The sequence below is a fragment of the Cyrtonyx montezumae genome, unplaced genomic scaffold (assembly GCF_038088225.1).
Source record: "Cyrtonyx montezumae isolate F1298 unplaced genomic scaffold, pur_monq_1.0 scaffold_8, whole genome shotgun sequence".
NCBI lineage: Eukaryota > Metazoa > Chordata > Aves > Galliformes > Odontophoridae > Cyrtonyx > Cyrtonyx montezumae.
The window spans coordinates 114685621-114709321 of record NW_027072089.1 but is presented as its reverse complement, the minus strand read 5'-3'; the positions used below and the strand labels follow the sequence as shown (position 1 = coordinate 114709321).

The 23701-nt window shown below is 37.0% G+C and overlaps 1 protein-coding gene across 5 annotated transcripts in view; it reads left to right on the top strand.

The window, feature by feature from the left end:
* HDAC9 (histone deacetylase 9) overlaps positions 1–23701 on the top strand; it is a 448017-nt gene that overhangs the window by 207370 nt on the left and 216946 nt on the right. For 3 of the 5 annotated variants that reach the window (XM_065751783.1, XM_065751782.1, XM_065751784.1), the window contains 2 exons: positions 21939–22180; positions 23057–23207. In XM_065751783.1, the coding sequence (XP_065607855.1) occupies positions 21939–22180; positions 23057–23207 (393 nt within the window). The remainder of the gene's footprint in view (positions 1–21938; positions 22181–23056; positions 23208–23701) is intronic. The other 2 variants (XM_065751786.1, XM_065751785.1) reach the window with 1 other exon arrangement.

Sequence of the window (23701 nt, the reverse complement as noted above, 5' to 3'; positions counted from 1 at the left end):
GGGATTTAGTTATCTTCTTAATTAGTTCCAAAATAAATTATTTATAAATGGAGGATGCACAGAGAGATTTTAAACATATTCAATTATTTCTCTGTATCACACAGACATATGTTGTTGGTTTTTTTCCAGCTACCATCAAAGATTTTCCTTACGGAATGAATTTAAGTATATCCCATGAAACTTTCAGGAATCATAGAAGTCAGATTATCATATTGATAAGAACATTTACCTCCATTAATCTATTACCAAATTCTCAAAAAATAATCTACTCTTTGGATATATTTTGCCTTACTGTGCAATTCATTTCCTCCATCAAAGTGGTTTCACTGAGCTAGAAGTGTGTTTTGTAAACTCTATCCTTGCCAAATTAAAATCTTCATGACACCTGAATTATATTTTCCACTCAGCGATTCTGAGCCCTCCGAGATCAGGGATTCTATTCCTTGATTTTAAATCATCTACTTATTCAAAGACTCATTAGGCAATATAATGTCCTTGGTAAAATCAGTTTTTGTGTGATGAGAGTAGTAGAACAGTGTAGATTTCCTCTGCACTGAGTGCTCTCTATTTCTGATCTCAGCAGCGTAATTCTTGGCTGCTGAGGGCTGAATCTGGACTTGGATCCAAGTACTGATGGGACATCTGTCATTCCTATGCTCAGTTATTCTTCCTGCTTTTCTCGGGTGGGAAAGAGACAAACCTGACAGTATAAACTGGAACACTGAGATTGTGTTGGCTGAGTGCAAGGAATGTGGCTGGGAGCTGGAGATCAACCCTGTGGAAAAAACCAACCATTTATGATTCAATATTTGATGTAGACTAACAGCCATAAAACAATTTCTTCTATGCAATTGATTAACATTTTTTTCTTAAATTCTGTAGACCAGTTAACTTCTTACAAAACAAAATACTGACACGATTAGCCCAGATGAGTATTTAAACCAACAGACAAAATAGACCACGTATTGCATCAAATAGAATTTTATAGCTAAGAATTGTGTTCGGGAAGAAGCTTTTGAAGGGTATCAGTTGTATTTTGTATGAATGAACAAGCACTTTTAAAGGAATAGATTGTCTCTGAAACATCTTTCAACTGGCAATTGATCTCTGGTAATGCTTATGGTTTCTGCATTCCACCACATAGTTTCCTGCCAAAGACCATGGCCATGGCATCCTGGCTAGTGACTAAAAGGTAATGTGAAGAATCTTTCTTCTCCTTTAAGAAATGTGCCTCAAGGGAATGTTTGTGTGTGTCTTAAGGCATAGTCATCAATCTAAATCTGATTTCAACTGTTGGTTAATCACTTTGGCTATACACAAGTCTCTGTGAGATTTGGTTTTCCACAAGAAATTAATTTCTTGGTGTTCTGTGTGTTCTCCTTGTATATTCTTCCTTACAAACCAAACCAAAAGAAAGAAACAAACAAACAGAAAACCACCAAAAACAGAGGGCAACTAAATAATGTTATTTTTTCAGTATTTCTGCTTCAGTTTCTCTTCTTTAAGTCTGTCTGTGGATAGTTTCATGGTGGCAAGTGCTTTGTACAGGTTGTTGACTTTTTTCTCCCATTCCTTTTGTCCTACCGGCAAGTCAGAAAGCAAAAGCAGAAGGAATAAAGAATAAGTTGTTAACTGAAAAGAGAAAGCTGCTAATTCAAAATTACATGACTGAGAGAACCAAGGGTTTAATATATGACGTATTTTCCTTGATTTTAATTATACTGAACTTTATATGTGATAAATTAACTGGCACTAAGACAAACTTTATCACCTGCAAAAAGTGGGGCAAATATGTGACTGCTTTCATATTGCTCATTTGGGGTCATGCCCTCCTTTCTTCCATTTTCTTTAAAGAGAAAGGGAAGATAAGGACAAGGACAGAAGAATGTGTCTGAAAGATGCATCCTGGGAGGTTGCAGCCTACCAGGATGACTCTTATTTTATGCCTTTCAGGAATTTAGGGTTCTTTGGGAAGTGAGGTGGCTGTTATTTATCTGGTGTACAGCTCACTTTGGATAGATGAACAAAAGCTGTGCAGTTGAGGTTCTCATGAACAACCCACTATACTTGGCTCTTCACTAGTCATAAACTAGGCTTCCTTGGATAAATTAGTCTTAAAGGCACTGTATATATCACTTGTTCAAACTCTGACCATGTTTTCTAGGAATTGTGACTTTTTTTTTCTCTCTGTGGAATTCTCTGCATTCTCTTACCCAGCACCTCCAGTGGACGAATATGCGATCTCATCTTACACCTCACAGCACTATTCACACGCAACCCGCATTAAACATGATTTTGCTTTCTGACGTTTAGTCCCTTGAGATATAGAAATATGTCACAGAAGACAACAAAACTGTGACAAAGATGCATGCTGTGCTCTGAAATGGAAATGATATGAGTTTATTCAGCACTCCTGGCAGCTCATTTGTGTTGATGGAGACCTCCCCATTTTGAAGACAGACACAATTTGTACTTGTTCCAGAAATAATTGTTTCCTACCTGTACTGTATAATCTGTTCCTAATACCTGTGACCTATTTTTAAGTCTTTATAGCTGCTTATGTGCAATATTTATAGAAACACTACTGAAATGGTCACAGTCAGAAGCACAGATAAGATCCATATATCTCTCCTTGTGCCTCTCCAGATTATGCGGTACATTATTAAAATAATCATAAAGCTATTTGTCACACACAGTTACTACTTAATGATAAAAAATGTGTCTTTTGTCACTTATCCACAGAGATGTGTGCTCAGAACTGTTTGTAGCTTTTGCTGTCTTTCGCACACCTGTCCAAGCAAATGATATCTGCTGTCTTTACTTTCATAGTAGAATTGACTGTAGTTGACCATCAAAACTGCAAACAAAAATGTGATGGGAAAATACTGTCTACAGATGAAAGTGCTTATGAATTCAATATGCCGTGTAACAGGATGTTCAGATTACAGAGCATTTTTTTAACTTTAAAATGGCTTTGCAATGGGTATGACGTTAAGTTGCACACAAACTTCACTGCAGTTAGTAAAACCCAGCTGTTTTCTAACAACAAAACAAACCACAGTAGTTTAATCCAATGAAAGATTAATTAATATGATCAGAAAAGCAAATCATATGGTTTTCAGAAGGGATACTGGCACTAGAGCAGACTTGCATATATGTGGCATTCCATTATAGCGTTTCTGACTGAAGAACAGTCACAAGACCTACCGAGGTATCACATTAGTAAATTAAACTGGTAATTGAATGTTGCAGTGTAAAATCTAGTCAGAGATTTCATAAAATCATTTCCAGAGGCCACAAATTACTGTTTATCAATCCAAATATTAAGATGAAATAGCAGGGAAATGTTCAGTCTAATTAGACAGAGTATAGTTTGTGTATGTACAAATATATGTAGATCACTCCAAAAGTTATGCCTCCTAGTTATTTACATGGAAATCACAACATAAACAAAGAGCACAATGGTGCTGTTTGACAGAGCAAATTCTCAGTTACAAAATGCTGTCTTTCAGCACAGTCACCACCATTAGCCATTTCCACTGGTGATGAACAAGAGCCTGCATGCCATGCTCATTACAATCTACACCAGTGGAGGTGACCCACTCTTGCTGTCTTCACTGCTGAAATGCATCTCCCGCTGCTTTACTGTGCTAACATCCACTGTTTGAGCTCCAGAAATGTTTAGTAAGCATCGATGAATGTTGTTGGGTGCCATTTTTTCTCATGGATAAATTCAGTTCCACATCTTCACTTCATCTGTACTTCCATGTCAGATGTCGTTCTGTTAGACTGCCTCTCTGCTGCCATCTGTCACACGTCAAAAGGTCACAAAATATTGGTGGGTGGTTTTGCCATACCACCAACATCTGCCTCTCATAATAAAATTGAAAGCCAACATAATAAAATTGAAAGCTTTTGAAGCAGCCCCTGTATATGCTATGTAAGACAGAGATTGCAAAATACCTATAGGAGGTAGGTATTCAGTGAGAATAAATATGGTATCTGCCAGTAGATTTGACACTGTCATGTTCCCCTGTATCTGTTTTTGCAGAGAGAGAAAGCACATTAAGCAACTGCAGCATGCACATGTGATATATACCCATCTTCCTTTCTGAACACACAGAATAGATTTGCTTTTAGGAGTCTACCATAGTCTGGAAAGCATTAGCAGACTCTAAGCTGAGTTCTTTGCTGTGATCATTGGTCAAAGGGGACAGGAGAAGGGTTAAGAATTAACACAAAAGGCACAGGTTTTCTTTCAGATGCTTTTATCTCCATAAATACTGTAAAAATTTGCAGATCTTCACACATCTGTTTAACTGAAGTCCCAACCCATTTTTGTACGAGATGGGGTTAAACGCATGACTTCACTCAATGCCTTTTCATCCGTTGAAGGTTTTCTCTCATAAGAAATGATCTACTTTATGAAAATATGCCTAACTTCTCCTAAAAGAATAATAGATCTGCAAAATATTCTGAGATGGCTGTTGCTCTAATAAGATAAGCACTGTACTAGTGAGTACTCTGGTAAGGGCTAATGGCCTGCAGAAGGTGGACAAAAAAAATGTGAGCAAAATCTTGTAATTTTAAGTGAAAGTAACATATTTACTTGTCATTCTACTTCACAACTTTAAGCTCAAGAGAGACTTAAAACTCATTGTCTCATTAATGTGTAGCTATCGCATCAGAATAAGAATACTGGCACATCAATGTAGGTAAGTATCTAGTAGGCATGAGTTATTTCAGTCCAGTTTACCCAAAATTCCAAGTCCACCTCAACACAGGAGTTCATTAAAGCCACAAGCCTTACCATCAGCAGTTTGGAGTCATATTCCATTAACCTGTCACAGTAAATTACAGCCATTCCTCATGCTCAGTCCCTTTTTCTCCAATTCACTTATGGGAATCCTTTCTAGTGTGTGCCCCCTGTGGATCACAAGGGAAGAAAAATCTAGCTTTTCCTCTGTGTTACCAAGCGTGCTGGTGCCCTGAAGCCAGGTAAGCAAGACAGTGGTTGTAGGGACCCCAAAAAAGACTTAGAAACACCATGAGCCCAGTCATGGGATGACAGAGAGTTCTTACCAGATGGTTTTCTTTACTTAGAGTGAAACTAGCTGAGGACTGTTAGCTTTGTGTTGGTGGGTTTGTCTTTCACAAGCTGCAGAAACGGTCAGTGAAATGGCTGTGAGGTTGCTGCTGGGGGTTGTCAACACCGGTTATCGTGGGCTATTTTTTGATCTCAAGTGGTGCTACTGTGCTGTAAGAGTCCTGCCCCATGGAAGAGTGGTTTTGTCATTGCTGAATGACAGCTGTTCCCCAGGCACTAGGCTACCCAAATTGTTACATTTTAAAATAGTGTTCATATGGTGCTAATTGGCTTAATTGTATTAAATGCATATTACGTTTTACTAGCGAAGTGAGTGATGAAGGAGTTGTATTCACCCCTGAAGAAACAACTCCGTGCGCTGTTTCCACAGCTCCTGGCTTTTCCACTGTGCTTGTGCTCAGTGACAGGCCCTGACAGTGCAGATGGGCTTAGTGAGGCATTCTGAGACCTCACTGGATATACCTCACGTGGCTGTCATTGTAGCTCACACCATCCATACTTAGAGAAACTTATCAAGTCTCTTGCCTCCTTTCTTAAAATAAGAGCAGGGCGCTCATCCTTGTCTTCAAAGACATCATTATGAGGTCAGATCTGGAAGGGAAGGCTAGCAAGGCCTGCAGGGAGAAAGTGATGAGCTGGTGTATGGTGTGAAGTGGATTAACAATCCAGGGTTGAGTTTAAGGTCTCACATTTAGGAATAGCCAATGCACTTGAGCCATTTTTCTTTAGGTCTCCATTCTAACCATTAACGGGAATATAATGTAAGAAGAAATACTCTGTACTCTGCACAATTGAGTGATTCTTTGGTTTGCAGCTCTTGTGATGGACTTATGTTGTCAAATGTTTAGTCCAGCTATTCATACTTAAATAAATGTGTATGAAATTCAAATATAAATAGCAAATTAAGTTGAGTATATCAGTTGAGTGGGTGTATGGATTTTGCCTCCAAAAGTTTTCAGTAAATGAAACTGGGCAAGCTGATGGTACAATTTCCCTTAGTTGTTCTTCCTTTGTAGTTCGGTTGTTTTAGGATAGTAGTGGTCCCAGTGTTTCTGTAGCTGTTGACTGAGTTGTGTATATAGCATGTTTAAATCGTAAAATAAAAGAAGAAACTTTAAAAATTTATATATATATAAAGTTCTTTGCATATTTATGAAATATAAATTAAAAAAAATCAAGATTTTTCATTTTAAGGCATATATTTTACATAGTTTTACTTTAAAGCAGATTGCTTTAATGGCATACAAAGATGCGATTGAATTTATATTATGGCTAAAGTATGTTTCAGTAAGAAACCTACAGTGGAGACGTGTTTTTATTTTATTCCTTTACAGTGGTGCAAGCTTTAGATTCGAAAGGCGAGCAAAATCATTAAGAGCATACTCTGCTAGAAAATACAGGTATTTTGATGCATTAATCATTTTACTCAGCAACTGCAGTAGTATGTTGATATTTCTGTGTTGAGGAGACTGTGGTTCAGTCCCTGGTGCCTAAGGTTGGGCTGAGGACTGGAACCACAGTTATTTAGCAGGAAATATATACGGATTCAGACTGTGCTGTGGAATATTGGGTAGCCTACTGTGGAAAAGGAAACCACAGGAAAGGGATGAAAACGAAACCACTCTGCATGTCCATGCCAACATACACCATGAGTTCAGTGGCCACGACCAGTGAAGTTTCACAGTGGGAGGTGCCAGCAAAGATTACACAGTCAAAAGTAGTCCCTGGAGGTGATGATGAAGTGCTTATGAAGAGCATGGGAAGGAAGCAAAATATACAGGATCTGTTCAAAACACAAAAGAGTCCACTGCATTTCATTTTGTAACCTATTCAATTATCATTATTTTTTTTCTGTAGTTCCTTTACTTTTTTTTTTCTTTTTTCTTTTTGCTGTTTGTGCTATGGTCGTTTGTATTCTTTCAGAAGATTTATATTTATTTGAACTGAACTTTTGTCGTAAATATTCCAAATATTACAGTATAAAGTAGAACGTCAGTGATTTAGTCAGAGCAGAAAATAGCTTTCATAGTGAGACAAGAGAAATAATCATGCACTGAGTGGATTTTTGGGAAATGTTTTTGAAAGTATCTTAAAGCATCTTAAAATTATTTTTGTTTTTCCATGAAGTCCAGAGTATTAAAAGAAGAAAGGAGCAATTTTAACCTAATGTGACAGTAATAGATGAAGGGAAGATAAAATAATCTATCATTATAAAGTTAGGAATGGTTTTGTTGTTCTTGGAAGAAGGTCAATTTTGACAGTTTGTTATGAATGGTAATTTAGAAGTGACTTATAGGGTAATACAGTTATTTCTAACTATTCATTTTATCTTGGACATCTTTTGACGCTTGACAGGATCAGTAGCTCTTGAAAGGCTAACTGCATTGATGTTGATCTTTGAAAGTGTTGTTTTTTTCGGTGAACGTTACAGAAATCAGACTTGCTTTTTTGAGACATGTTTGTTTCTTTCTACCCTTTGTTAATATGATTCTCATTTAGAAACAGGAACTGTGAGATGTGCTGGGGAATAAATAGATCTCTTTTAAATAGCTATTGTCAAGGAAGAGCAAAGGAAATGAATTGTGTGAATTCTTAGAACCAAGTAACATTTATTTCAGAAAATGACATATTTCTCAGATCAGAATGGCTTTTGCTTTGCAAATAAGTTATTTTTTCTCTGTAATAATGTAATGATAATTGGGAAATACGCTGTGGCGCTTTCTGCAGATGAGATGTTGTAGAAGGCTGTTTGATAGCCTTTTTAACCAGCTTAGAGTTACAGGCTTGGGTGGACACTGCATTTAAGCTTCTATCATGCGAGCCTGCCTGACTTTATCAGGGTAATATCAGTACTGTAGCAGTGTTTTGATCTGAGAAACGTGTGGATCTGAACAAACACAAGAGGAAAAGATGCACGGTAAGATTTCAGAAGAGAGCTTTACTTAAAGGAATGGAAGGTTTGGTGGATAATTTTTCATCTAGTCTCTTTTATTTGAGAGAAAAGTGATCAGCAGGTCCTCACTGGAAAGGCGCGACGTAGATTTGAAATGAGTATCAGTTTGAGATCTCATTCAGAAATAATTGAAGCAAGCACCAGTTTCTGTGCAGTGCTCTGAATCAGCTCAATGTGGACAACTGTTTTTGAGGAACTGATTAAATTCTGAAGATTCTTACATGTAGTTTGCACACAGGTGCTTTCTCAGGATATTTGAACTGTTTAAGATTACTACTGAGGATTTTCATTCAATTCTGGAAGTTTGGGGTCTCTAACTAGATTTCGTTTTCAGATCATGCTGAAAGGACATCATTTGATGACAGTCATGAGATGCTGTTTCAGTGGGTATAATCAGGGTTTATTGGCAAAAAAAAACAAACACCTGATTTTTGTATTCTATTTATTGTGATATTAAGCTTTGTATCTGATTATGTATGTTGTGTCCTTTGGTTTGTATATGGATTTGAAAAGCTGAATATCCAATTGCTGGATGTATTTTCTAGTCAAAAATTACATTTATCAGTAAATTTGAGTGGCAGTAAAAATAACAGATGATTCAACAGAAATATGTCAAATGGTTCCTAATGATTTTCTTGTAAACTTTTCTCTGAAATAGTTTACTGTTGTTGGTGGAAAGGGTAATCCCACACAATAGAACTGGTGGGAGATCTTCAACTAGGACAAAAATAATATGCCATCAGTATGAATGTATTTGAGCAAAATTATGTTGTGTCTATTAGGTCATATATATCACTGTAGACTAACACACTCCTTCATCTTCTAGTTCCAAGGATTTTGGAATCTGCAGTTGTTCAATCTTCTGACTAGAAGCCATGCAGCAAGCATTATGGCATTGGATTTTGATGGCTCTGTAGAGGTAGCTGATAGATACGGTGTAGTACTGTCTGAGGTCAGACTCCTTATAATTACTAGTGGGCTCTCATCGACTTTATCCCAGTCTGAAGCCTTTTCTTAACTAGAATGACCTGTAAGGTGAAATGAAGCAAGCTAGTAGAAGGCCATAAAAGAAAGTACAACTTCTGTTAATGGATGAATTATTTGGCTAGTAGAGTTATATGTGTTCATTTCTCATACTTTAAGAAAGACCATCTGCTAGTTTTTTATAATCTTTGACATGGAAGGTTAGTAATTAGTTTCATCTGTATTCAAATCACATTTAAGATAAATCCTTCAGTAACTCTTTTCCCTGTCTACTGACTATCAGTTTATGTATTATTATTGTTATTTCCTTCTCTGGAAGATGCAATTATGATTGGAAATCAAATTGAATTTTATGGATGCATAAGTGAGCTCTTTCTGAACCAGGATGTAGTCAGTTTGTCAGTTTGGTATGCTGAATTGTGGAGAAAGTGAAAAGTGATAGTATTGGGTATCAGCTTTGCTTTGTGGTGTTTCATCAGGTGCATAGCTCTGAACTGTCAGATTGTCAGAGTAGCATTCACATAGTTGAGATGTGTGAAATCAGTGATACCTCCAGACCTGCTTTGCTTCAGGTAGGCTGACTCTTGGTAATCCTCTAAATATTTACACCATGTCCAAACTCCATTATTCCTGTACTTTCTGATAACTGTTTCTGTCCACAACAAGGAGGAGCTGGTGACGGTACACATTTTGTGGTAATTCTAGGAAACGGTGCTTTATGGCATTGACTAGGGGAGGTCAGCTTCATGCAATATGTTGTTCAGCTTCAGTCCTTATGACATTTCTTAAAACATGCTGGATATTCCTGGATATATCAGAAATTATTTGTATTTTATTCTTAATTCTTTTAATATAATTCTTCAATAAACTAAAATCATTGAAAATCGCTTTCTGGTAACTTTTGAAACACTTCATTTCAAAGAGAGGAAAACTAAAAATTAAGCAGATGACTGCAGTCAGGAAGAATTTTTAAAACTATGGGTAGGAGTGTGTCAGACTCTTCGTTTAGCTAAGAGAACTGGAAATCCTTGGTCGCAACGTTTATTGACTTAAGTTATTTACTTGTATTCTTGCTCTATTTTGTTATTCTAAAGATTACTTTGTAGAGTACAATATCCACAAAAGAAAATACATCCTTTAAAATGGAAGTTTCTAATATTTTAAACACCTAATTTGTCAAATGCAGAAACGAGGAGGAAGGAAATATTTTCCAAAATATATCAGATATGGATATGGAAATAAAGACTGAAGGACCATATGTGCATTCGTGAGGAAGAAAATGAATGACATTGAACAGAAGAGCCTAGTAAGGAACACTGCTGCTCCAGATAAGACACACTCTTTAAACTTCAGAGATCCAGCCTCCTGAAGTGCATTCTAGTTTCTAGCTCTCTCAGTGATTTGCCTTGCAGTCAGCACAGGAAGCTTTCAGTGGCAAAACTTCAAATGTGCTGCACTCTCCCAATCCTTAATTTGCAATGTTTCCATACCGTGTTGTAAATCCTCTCACTGATAACACAAAGTTCTGCTTGAAGTGCAAAAGCAGTGCATCTAATTCCACGTTGCATTTTGTGTCACTAACTCACTTAATGATGTCATTTACAGCCAGATTAAGAGGTTCAATCAACAGAACTGTAATGTACCAACGTGGGGTTTTTTTGACCTTATTTCTGATGAGAGGGAACTTCTGCTCTGGAATGATTAATTTTCTAACTGTGTAGGGGTGAGGGTTTCAGTATGGCTGTTTTATTTAAATGATTTAGTCTGAGATTCTCAAAGGACCCAAAGTGTTTCTTGAAGAGTAGTTTTGAATGCTTGATTTCACTTAAGCAGTCATTCTAGTGTGCATGTTCCACACCTGGTCTGCAAATTTCTTAAATTTGCATTTAAAACCTGAGCAAGGTTCCCGTGGATTTTTTTAAACAAGAAGTTACTGTGAAGTTTTAATTTCTGGAAAAACTTTCTTGGGAAAGAATCTCTTATTTGAGGATGAAGAAAATACCCACTTGACTGGCCCTGTGCTTGCCAAATGAGTTGAGATGAAGAGAGAAGCAGCCAACCCACTAGTAAGAAATGGATCTGCTTATATACAGAAAAAAATGGATAATAATTTTTGGATAAAAATGGATAATAATTTTTTAAAATTTCCATTTTTCTGAGCTGTGTTTGCTGTGTTGCATCAAAAAATGTATAGAATTTTTCTGTTGCTGTTTTGGTGTTTTTTTTTTTTTTTTTTAATACTACAAAATGCAGAACCATCATTCACTATTTATATAGAATAATAGTAATGGAAAATGTATTCAACTGAAATAACTATACTAACAATACCTGTGGTTTGCTTTTCCAGTGCTCGAAAATTACAAAATTTTAGCAGAATGAGTAAAAATGTCAGTGTCTTTCCTCTGCTCACCATCATATGTCACTAACTCTACTTGCTGGTTAAGGTAACTTCACTGTACATTAGACAGAGACAGCTTGTTCTATTTGTAGTTTTGAGTTCAGCCAGCCTATGTCTGAAGTCAGCTTCAAAGCATGGTAGTGGCTTGAAGTCAAATAAAGAAAGAATATTAAGTTGGATAGAAGTATGATGTATCATTCCAATGATGTCAATTATTAGTATTTGAATTCTTAAATTCAAGGAAAGGTATACTAATATGTATTTTGTTGATGAACATTGAAAACAAAAAAGATTAATTTTATTATATCAATAAATTGTATCTCAGTTAAGCTGTATTTTTGGTATCCATTATAAACCTGGATATAAAGCACGTTTTTTTTTTGTTAGTGATTTCTTTCACAGCTCTTTCTGTTTTTTTTCTAACTTTCTGATTTACCCGAGGAACAAGATTGGCCCCCTCTGGTGGTTGAAATCAGGCCTTTACAATTCGGGGAATGTTGCAGAGAATTGTTTAGTTTGGAGAATGCAACCCATGAATACGATTTATTTTTTTAAATGAGTTTTTTGTTACATTATTATTAAAAAAATCTGTATCTTTCTATCATATGTAGCGCAGTGCTCATGGAAAGTTGCTGTTCCATCTAAGAACTTTTGAAGTCATGGCAGATACTTACATCTCAGGGTTCCTAGGAACACAAGTAGACAGTCAAACTGAAGTATACAGATGTGTGGGGACTGCAGGATTGAAATAATTATAGTGATAAAACAGGTCAAAATATGAAAGGAGAAATTGAGATAAGTGGTGTAATAGTGATGATGTTACGTGTGTCAAGAGTTATGTGAACTAGACGTTATATCTCTAGTTTGGGATTTTCTTCAGCTCAGGAACATCTCTTGATCTTAGAAGTAAAAAATCTAAATATATATATTTATGTCTGTGTGTGTATTTTGGCCAGTATACCCTTTTATTCTAAAATTGAAGAGTTCTGTAATACTTAGGTTACAGCTGTGAACTTGAGATGTCTATCTCCCTTTTTCAAGTAATTCTCTCAAATTCCAAATAGCAGAATATGAGAGGGAAACTTTTTTTTTTTTTTGCTATTATTTTCTCCAGATGGTTATTGTTTGAATCTATACACTACAAAACTAAAATTCTCTTTCCATTAACGAGAAATAAATAAATAAATAAATAAATAAGTTAACATCCTGGAAGACCGGAATTTCCTCAACTGTGAGTCCATAATGCTTTTTGTATAATTTATGTAATCTCTTTTATGAGAGTGCTTGTTTTATGTAATGTCTTAGTAATGGAAATGAGGCTATCTGCATGGTAGTCAAGGTTGTTCTTTGAAAGATAGACTCTGTCTTCAGCAAAAAAAACCCAATAGACTAAATCAAGTCCTTTGAAACACAATTCTTTTATCAAGACAACTGGATCTTCCTCTGGAAACTCCCCCTTACTGTCTTCAGAGCAGCCCATTGTCTCTGTCTATTGACATCTTAATCCATCTAACTCAATGGCTGCATAATAATATTTTCCTCATATTCATTGACATTGTTTCTATGTCCCTTTTTGTATTCTGCCACTCCTAATTCACTTCTGCAGTCTAATAAAATCTACCTGGTTTGCTTTAACTGACCATTATGATCATTTATTCTCTTTCCTTGCTTTCTCCATGGTTTCTTCTCTGGGCATGCTTTAATCTCTGATTCTAGATATCGATGTTCTAACAGGTGCAAGTTAGTGATTTAATAGTATGTATGTATTTTATTTAAGTCACTATGCAAATATACTGGGAGCTATATATTAGCAAAGGAGAACAGATTTCCCAGTCTGTGCTGTAGTCCATGGCAAGGTGGTATGAAAGTGAGCTGAACAGAAATAGATATATAGAAAAAAAATATATATCTTCCTAATAAAGTCTGCAGTTGTGAATTTTGTATAATATGTGAACTATATTTCTGAGTTCCATAGTAAGTAGTGGTATGTTGCTAGACTCTGACTGTTGTTTCCCTTAATCTCCCACTAAAAAGATTCTTTACAAGGTATTGTTATTATTTGTTGGACTTTTCCCTTTCTCAGTGGGAGATTTCTGTTCAGTCCTGATTTTCTGTGCTTGAGTTTGAAACCATCTTTTGACCCGTCTGTATTAAAGATCAGGATGATCCATAAGCACAGATTAATAATGTTGGAATAACAGAAAGTCATTTCTGATTTCCCATGAAAAATGACTTCTAGAGACATAGAGGGCTTAGTGAGTTGGATCCACACATTAGCTTCCTGGTTGGTTTTGGTTCATTCACTTTTTTTCCTAAAATACTAGTAGAGTTGCCTACAAGAATTGCCAGTAGTCCCTTGAAAGATGTGTCCCAGAGTTTGGCTTCCAAGGGTGTCAGTGGGAGCACTGGCTGTCACACACTTGAAACAGCAAAACTATTTGTGGATACTCGTTCAGCGGAGCTCTACCCACAGTCTAATTGGCTTGGAGCACACTGTCCAGTGATGCTAAAGATATAACTGCTGGCATACCCTAGTGGTATCTTGGATATTTAAGGGAGAACTTTTTGCCCTCTCATCTTTCTTTATAACACCCATTTAGGATTAGAATAGAGGCATCCCCACTATTGGGGATTATTCATCTGCTGTAAACTCTACATAACCACCAACACACCTATAGCATTCACAGGTGGAGAGGAGATGAAATCAGAATAGGTGGAAATCTACATTCTGGGTGTATTTGGTACCTCTTGCTACAGCATTGTAATATTTCTGAATGGGATATCAGAAAAAGGCTGTATCAGGTCTCTGGAAAACCCCGTGGTGCCCTCTCGGTCATCCTTAGCATCCTTCAGGGCTTTGTATGCTGTCTTTTAATGTATAATAATACTGATACAAAAATATATTGCTTTTTTTCATCTATGTGTACCACTTAGCATTATATGTTTTCAAAAGGGAGGTAAGAGGAATATTTTGTCGAAATGCTCTTTCTTGTGTTTTCTGAGCATTTCAGCGTATGATGTAAGAATTGTATATTTAAGCAAGTGCACACCCACAGTTCTATATCACACATGGTTCCATTTACGTTAGTTAACGAATTGTAAGAGTTTAATGAAATGACCAGCAGATAAGCTGGCTTTTATTGATTTGGAGAAAGATTGTACCTCATGAATTCTGCAACTGCCACACCACGTCGAAACCAAGCCAAACCTTGTTTGTCATTCTTAGTATGATCTTATTGAGAGTGATACAGATTGACATACAGAAGATATGCAGCTAAAATAATGCTCTTGTATATTCTGACATATTTTTTCCTGTTACCAAGTGGGCACTGCATTGCCAAGTAGTCTAACTTGATATGTATACCAACAGCATTATTAACACTGAAGTATCATCATTATTATAGTATTATTAATAATACATATATTCTTATGTGCATAACAGTAACACTACTAGTAAGTCATACACTGGAACTGAGAAGAAAGATACGTAGAAATCCTGTTTTTTAAGTATACATACATTTGTCTTCGTCCTGTTCCTATACTGTCTGCAGCAAAAGTGTCCAGAGTTCCTTACACCAGAAGGGTGTTTTCTGGAAAGTGAAGATGTGCTGGTATGCTCATGGGTGTAGGGAACGTGTGTATAAGAACTCTGTAGCTGAAATGTAAAGTAACCCAGAAAGACAAATAAAGATGAGCTTGAATTTCTTCATAACAAATCATCACAGGTTGGGGTTTAAAAGTGTTTCATGTTTTGATGTGATTTACTGGACACATTTGCTTTTATTCCTCTGACAGAATTTGTTGGCCTGCTATTTGCATGAACCCTGGCAGGTTTCATATTAATAAATAGAACTTTTGCTCATGTGTTCACAGTAAAAGAAACAGCAAACACTAACATTTTAAAACTTATTGCTTATAGCAAATTAGATGGCTTTTATGTTTGTGTTTGTTATGACTGTTTGACTCAAAAGCATATTTGCAGAGAAGGAATCTGATTTTAGTAAATCAATATAATAAAGCCTTTGATTCTTTTACAAAAGCCAGCTAGCTGTAACTTCAGTGTTGGTATTTCAAGGCCCCTCACTGATATTTTAGAAGTTTGTGGTTGTTTGAGCTTCCTTTCCAGGCCCTGGGGAAATAAGAGAATGGTAAATCAAAGCACAGATTGCTGTTTGCATTTATTTTACTTCTCATTATGACATGTATGCAAACACTTAAAATAAACAGGGAAAAGGTATAATCATGATAAAATCCCTTTTACAGAACAAAAGAGAATACATTTATAGTCTAATTTATTGCACCTCTCCTTAATAACATGAAGTCAGTTGAGTGCTCATCAAGTTTGACAGTTCATTTATACTTCTAATTCTGTGATAGTACTGTTAAAATAATTACTGACTTTTTAAGTATAATCTGAGAAAATAACTAAAAATTATTTTCTGTGATCTGAAATGAGTGGTAATTTCTTGGTTTTTTTCTTTCTAAGTGAGGAAGTTTTAAAAGTACAGCAGCAGGGTACTTTGCTGTCACAAAAAAAATCATTGTGCTGCCTTTGAAAAACACCTTCCATTTTTATATGCTGCCTTCTTTTTGTTTCTCTTGCCTGTGACAACTGAAATGCAGACTATAATTGAGGAATTGTAATTAACCAAAAATATTTAATGGCACTGAGTGAAATCTGAAAAACACTATTTGCTGCTTGGTTGCATCCTTTTGCATAATTTCAAGGATAAAAATTAATGTCAATTTTAAATATTGAAGAAAAAGTTGTATTACAAAATCCTACTACCAACCATAATTTGGATGCATTTGTCCCATTAGAGATATTAAAATGAGATACTTTCAAGCCCGTCTTCTTTCACCACTAAACTCATGAGAGACATTCTGGGTCAACCTTCTCAAGTGGCATAAAGAAACTTTGCCTATATTGAAGTCAACAGAGGGATGATGGATTATACCAGCTGAGAAGTGAGGTACAAGATTTTAGCCACCAGAGCTGAAATGATAAAAGCATCCCATGAGAGATATCGTAACCCTTCACAGCTTATTGATCATCTGACTCGTACTTCTGATTCTGTACTGCTCATTCTTAAGATGTCAACTTCTGAAGTGCAGGTATTGCAGAGAGGGCCAGCTTCCACCGAAGAATTGTGAAAATCTCTCCTTTCAGGAGTAAGCTCCAAATTAGGAAATATTTCTTGGTTTGTTGAGCAATTGCTCTAGAAGGTTTCATGCCAGACTCCATCCTCTTTAGTCATGGCTGTTCAGTACCATGCTGCTCACTTAATTTCCAAGCGTCCCCACAGCTGACACATTGCTCTGTTAGTTTTTTGTTTACACTGGCTTTGAGGGCAAGCAGTGCCTTATCAGTATGCCAGGACTGCTCTTAGATTACAATGAGCAATGTTCCTAATAATGCTGCTTCTCAGTGCAGAAAGCCCTGCCCCAGTTAGCTCAGAAATTTTAACTCCTTAGCTTGTGCCATATCTCTGCTCTGTTACTTTCCCTGTCTGGCCATTCCTTTTCTGCCTCATTCCCGTGTCTCTTACCGAGTTGCCAGTGTTCCCCTTCTACCTTTTTGCACTCTTCCCTGCAAACTTTGAGCCTCCTGCAGTATTTCATCTTTTCAGTCCTTTTCCATCCTTTTCAGACATCATTGTGGCTTTTCAGGTATTAGTGCTTCTCAGCTCTTGAATATGGCGTCACATAAATCTAAAGCTTTCTAGGTATAAACTGGAAAGTGAATGTGATGTTCATTTTTGATGGATCTCCTATACTTTCCACTATTTAGAACAATTTTCTGTAAATTCTTTACTGCTCTGATTATGTCATGATTTACTGATGACTAATACTGAAAAGGAAGGTTTTTTCACTTTCTCTGAATGAAGAAGTTGAAATGGAGGCAGTCTCTTTTACACTGAGGTGTGCAAAACTGTTCTTGTTTGTCCTCATTTTATGGACAATGTGAAAACTATGCAAAGCACTGTACAACCTAATAATCACTTTAACTGGGGGCTCTGTTTTGACACAGAGAGTTCAGAAGTGTAACACTAGTATAAACAGCTCTCCTGTTCTCTGTAGTACTTCACTGAGTTGATACTTGACATGAGGTGTGCCCATTTCTTGGCAGGATTATTATTCAAAACTTTGGGGTTTTCTGTCTGTTTTTAGGAATACACTTTTATCGGCAAATACTGGAATTTCTAGCTAGGGGAGCTTGTCTTTTGCCTCTTGTCACATGTGATTTTTGTTGAGCATTCCAACTTCTCTAATCGTCCTTAGTCATTCCATGAGCCTTAACTGCTTCTCAAGTAAAATGCTGCCCTGGATGAACAAGCAGGAGCAAGAGCCAAGCTGACTTTCTTCGCTGCTTCTCTGTCCCTCTCCTGCCCAAAAGCACCATCAGCTGTACAACAAGTTCAGCTGTGACAGGGTTAATGGGAAACCCTGAAGTCCCGGCAAATTATCACAATTCCCTTAACATAAGAGTCGTAAATGCCCTAGATATGCTGATAAACAAGTGGATCAAAATTCTTTGCTACGTTTTAATAAAGAATGGCAACACTTCAACTAATGGCAGCAGCCCTTCTTTAAGTTCCTGTTTTTAAAAATGACATAGACATCTACCAAGAAGGGTAACTACCAAAAAAAAGAAGCTTGCACCTCCTGAGAGATGGTGGTAAGAAAGTGGTCTGTTTATTTCCTGGTATTTTCCTTTAGTGCTCATGATTCAGAAGACATGTATTCTAATATACTGGTGTGCAGAAATTAAAATTAGTTACTGGAAACAAGCTTGAATACTATCTCCTAGTGAAAGTGTTCCAGTGATTCCCACTTTAAGAAATGTTCTCAAAGATCAACACACAAGGGTTAAAACAAGCTCTTTTACCTCTTTTCACTCATGCTACAAGCCTTTAGATATACTCAGCAAGCATGCCATTTTGCAAATACCTTATTTTCTTTCCACAGAATGTCAAAAGCACTGCAGGCATTGCAGCTATGGAATATAAGTGATATGGAAATTCTCCTGAGACTTGTTTTTGTTGTTGCACTTCAAGGTAAAGGCTCTGGAGATTCTATATGAAAAATAAACACATATGCCTTTTGCAGTTTGTTGTAGCTGAAAATAAAGTATTTTTCTACTAAAATGTTGGTGTGTTTCCTGGAATCACTGAACTTTCAATAATGTTTTTAGTTAATATTTTGCAGCTTCCTGTGGTATTCACCACAGCTAACTTGGGCTCAGGGAGTTTGACTTCAGTTATTTGTAGGAGGACTCCCTGGGTGTGCCCTGCAGTCATCAGGGATGTTGGGGAGGATCTGCTCCAGACCACAGCTCAAGGAGTGCAGGGCAGGGTACTGTCCTGAATCATACATGCTTGAGCTTTGCTCTGTTGGACACCAGAAGTACTGAAAAAAAGGCTTCTCTGTGTGAAGATAACCATTAGGAAACTCAGACTCATATTTTCTTTGACGCAGAGAGTTCAGAAGTGTAACACTAGTATAAACAGCTCTCCTGTTCTCTTCTCTCTAAAAGGATTATCCATCCTTTTCCTTCTTTGTCTAATAGCTTGATGAAGCCTAGTGTTAGAAGTCCTGCTTCCCACTGCTTCATGTGATGTTTGGAAGTTGAGTGTGCTGATTAGGACATTCATTTTTCTACTGCGAAAATACATATATCTCCATGTCAAGGCAGTTAAAACATGAGTCAGTCCAATGAGAATAAACATCCTGCATCATCTTTGGTCTTTTAAGAGTTACAATTGTGTTGGGGTGGTGAGAAGATGCTTCAATGAAAAGTCAAAGCTTTTAACTAGATAGGTTCTGATTCTCGGCTCTGTTAGACACTTTTCACACTGTCAGAACTCCACGGAGCTTCTTGTTCTCTTCCTTGTCAGTTGATAACAAGTTGGAAGAACGTAAACAGCACTTGGTGATTTTATGATTACGTGTGTGGAATAATCTGGTTGAGGAGGTTAACTGTTTTCAGTGTAATTCTTAGAAGTTCGAGACAGTAATTACATCCAAAAGGATATAGCAGTGTCAGCAGTTAGTAGTAGTATTGGAGTTAACCTTACAGTTAGCAGTATTTACAACAGGAAATAACTGTTTGTCATTATTTGTCAGTAAACATTGACTTCTAAATGACACAAAAAAGTAAGTATTGATTCCTGTGGGTACAAGGAGCGCTTTAATATTTATTTCCCCCTGTATTACTGAATGAGGTAAAGTTGAACCTGACAAAGTAGGTGTACCAGTGTTGGATTTATTACTTGGGTATGTAAAAATTCTTGAAAACGTGTTTCTTACCAAACTGATTTGAGCCCACCATTTCATTAATTGTGGAAGGAAATTTCCACTGTTGGAAAAATATGGAGACATCCCCTCACACTTAGAGAGAAGCACTCTGAAAGTGAAGAAGTGGGACACTCATCAGAGGTAGGAGGTGTAATCAGACTGAGTCTCCACACAAACTTGTAGGGGTTGTTTTGCAGCCAGTATATGCAAAATAAACTGCAGGGTTCAGTTTGCAAACACTGTTGCAGACGAAACCCTGCAAGGTTTGCAGGGCTCCAGTTACTATTATTGCTCTTAGTAAGGCTTATTATCCTGTCACAGAAGCTGTAAGAAAATCCATCTCTCCACTTTAAACATGATAAGCCTTTGTCACCTACAATGCAATTAATGTTAAAAATAGCAGAGCGCCTGTGATAAGATTGTGACTTGCAGGCAGCGAGCCTTTGTCCCAGTGCTGGAGACTCATCCAGAGGGGCAGCCAGCATGCAAAGCTCTGTCAGCTTGCTGATTGCCGTTTCTCTCAGAGTTGGATGAAATATTCATGTCTTTGCTCTGCTCTCTGCAAGCACTATTGATTTCTTGTATAAACGCAGCTATATTTAGTCTAGACAAATGGAATGTGGATTGCTGCTGAATAAATGGGATGAAAGGCTGGGCTTTTGCCTGTCCATTTCTCTTGGTCTGGGGCAATTATTTATAATCAAGAGCAGTTTTCGTAAGTTAAAGGTGATTTTTTATAATTTAGCGATTAATCTCAGAACAAAAGCAAGCACTTAGACACAATCATTCTGTTGGGATAGTGGGTTAAGAAGGCAAATTATGCTCTGAGGCTTATAATAACAGTTCCTAGGATTCAAAAAAAAAAAAAGCAAAAACAAACCCAGAAAATGTTATGTTTGCAGAATGTTGACAAGAAAATAATGTGGTCAGTGAAAGAGATTCAGTGACTCACTTTGTTGTTGTTGTTGTTGTTTTTGGTAAATAATCTGTTGTATGTTTTGTGCTAGTAGATGTTAGGGTGCAAACAGAATTCAGTTCCGTCCATTTGCTATGGTCAGTGCAGCTTTACTGTTCATATTTGCTAGACTTTTTCACTGTTTCATTTTGATTTTCTCCTTGAAAATAAATACAGCTCCAACAGAAAGAAAAGTAGAAAATGTGAATACAGTCATATTCCCAGTTTGTTTCCTGACATCAAGTTTGTTTTCGGTTAATAATCTTTTCTAAAATAATAGTAGGAATTGCAGTTAATGTGTTTGTATTCCACTGTCCTCTAGTGGGTGGAATCAGAACTGCTAAGTGCTATCACAGGCCCTGTGCTGTTTTCCTGTTGTAAAAGTGACACTAGTTTTTTGTTCTGTTTCAATAGGTAAAGTTATGTTTTGTCTCATTGTTAAATATAAAAAAACTGGACAAGTATCGCAGTGAAAATCATCAAGTCTTTCTCTTCTGCTTTTTAGTCCCTTCTGTTTAAATCAGGAGATGTAAAACTGCAAGATTCTTCATTAACTACTTTAATACTAGATTATAAACAAATACCATTATGGCCGCAAATTGAAATAATCTAATGTGTTTCCATCTTCTTTAAAGTTATACCGAGAGTATTAGGCCTAATCCATTCCAATCACAGTGGTCACTTTTCAGTGAAACTTTATTGTAACTTCTTGTATGTCAACTATTTTCCTGTTTCATGTGTGGCATTCCTGTGTGTTTGCTACAAAGCCAGGTATATGCAATAGCTATTTATGCATAACACCATCCCTGGATAATCTGCATGGTAGCTTTCTCTTATTAGAGAAAAATCTCTTGCAACCCAGCCTTCATCTTTTGCTGAAGGGGTGCCTTGAGTGTTTGTTGTCAAGCTGTCGTAGTACCTAGAAGGTTCTCGCTAAATATTGCTCCCCAAGGCTGTGACATGGTTTTAGAACCAGATTTCTTGTTAATCTATTAAGCAGAGTATTAATCTGGGAATATTTTTGCAGAGAACAGAAAGAAAATAATAAAATAATTTGTAAAATCTCAGATTGCTAGTAAAAATATCGGAAGTTTGCATACTGTATGGTTTGCATTCCTATTGGCTCTGTACACTGAAGGAGTCTATGAGTGAAACTGTCTTTTTTTCCTCGGAAGGAATCATCTCTATTTTGCTTCTCTGGTTATATTTAATGTAGATATGTTTTGTTGTTTTTCTCTCTCAGTGGATGTGAAGTCAGAGGTTCCTGTGGGATTAGAGCCTATCTCACCGTTAGACTTGCGAACTGATCTCAGGATGATGGTTCCCATGGTGGACCCAATTATGCGTGAAAAGCAGCTACAGCAGGAGCTACTTCTGATCCAGCAGCAGCAGCAAATTCAGAAACAACTGCTGATTGCAGAGTTTCAGAAACAGCATGAAAACCTGACCCGACAGCACCAGGCCCAGCTCCAGGAGCACATAAAGGTAGCAACATTTTTCATTTATCCCTTGGCTTGTTGCAAACTGTGTATGGTTGGGCAGACAGAAGCCTTTTCAAGGAAAAAAAAACGTTGTCAGCAAGTTGCACCTAGCAAACCAACATAGTATTATTAGACTCCCCAAGCTCATGAAGCTGCTAAATCCACAGACAGTCAAAATACCAATTTCACAGTGATAAATTTTCAGCCAAACTACAATATGGCTGTCTTCTCTGAGTACAGAATTCTGAGTGTATTAAAAGACTTCTTTATCTGTCTGCAATCTGAGTTTGTGTCCACAAATCAAACCAGAAGACAAGTATGTAATATCTGCATTTTAAGTGGAGGTAGGACCTACAAGTGTTTACACTCTTTAAGCTGCCTCACATGATGTTAAAACAAACAAACAAATAAATAGATGTATGGGATTGCATTATGCTATGGTAGGATTGCTATAATGGACTTCGACTGTGAATTTATGTTCTTGCCTTTATTTTCACCTTTCCTTCTTATCTACTTGTCATTATACTACTGTGCAAAACTTCTGCTGGCAGAAGCTGACAGATGCACATGAGCACAGCAGCCAGGGTTTGGTGATACTCTGGCAAAGTGTATTATGCAGTTTTCATGCATTTTTGCCAAAAGAGAAAGAAGAGAAAGCACAGCAGCCAGCTGCTGCCTGATATTAGCATTCATTTTAGTGACAGCTGGTGATGCACTGTGCTGCTGCAAAGTCTGAGGAAAGGCAGCTAAGAGGTAAAAAGAAGAGTAAGTGCACAAAAAAAGCACTAGTGCTCTGTTATTCAAGGGAGTTGCTTTGACCAGGACTGACCTACAAAACTCTGCAAGCTGCACATTCTCATGTCTTTTTGTTTTGTGCAAGTTACAACAGGAACTCCTAGCCATTAAACAGCAGCAAGAGCTTCTCGAGAAAGAGCAGAAACTGGAGCAACAGAGACAAGAGCAGGAGCTGGAGAGGCATCGCAGGGAACAGCAGCTTCCTCCCCTCAGAGGCAAAGAAAGAGGCCGAGAAAGTAAGTGCCAATGTACCATGAATCCTAGTACAAAATTAATGTGTTCCATTCTGCCTTCTGCCAGCTGAAGTGTGAACGGTAAGAAGAGGTCTGAAGCAAGTCTGTGTCTGTGTGCAGTGTGCAACAGGAGCAGTTGAAGCTCTGCTGCAGAAAGACAGAGCCACTTGTTGCACAAAACAGCACTGCTGTTTTGTGTACAGATTTGGAAAACTACAGAAAGCACATTCTGACAGTCTTGTAGATATTCATCTCTTTTTATGAAATAGGAGAAAATTTGAAAGCCTAAAGCTTCACTTGAATTTCTCTCTGAAGTGCTTATTTCCTAAAATAGATATCACCCCCAAACAGCAACCTATATGAAGTAAGTTGAGCATTTTGTCAAGACTGAAAAAATTTAGTTTATGAATGTCTTCAGCTGAGACATCTGCATACTTCTTTCTTAGTTATCAAGCCAGTAGTTCTTGAAACTGTCTTATATTTCTTTGGATACTATT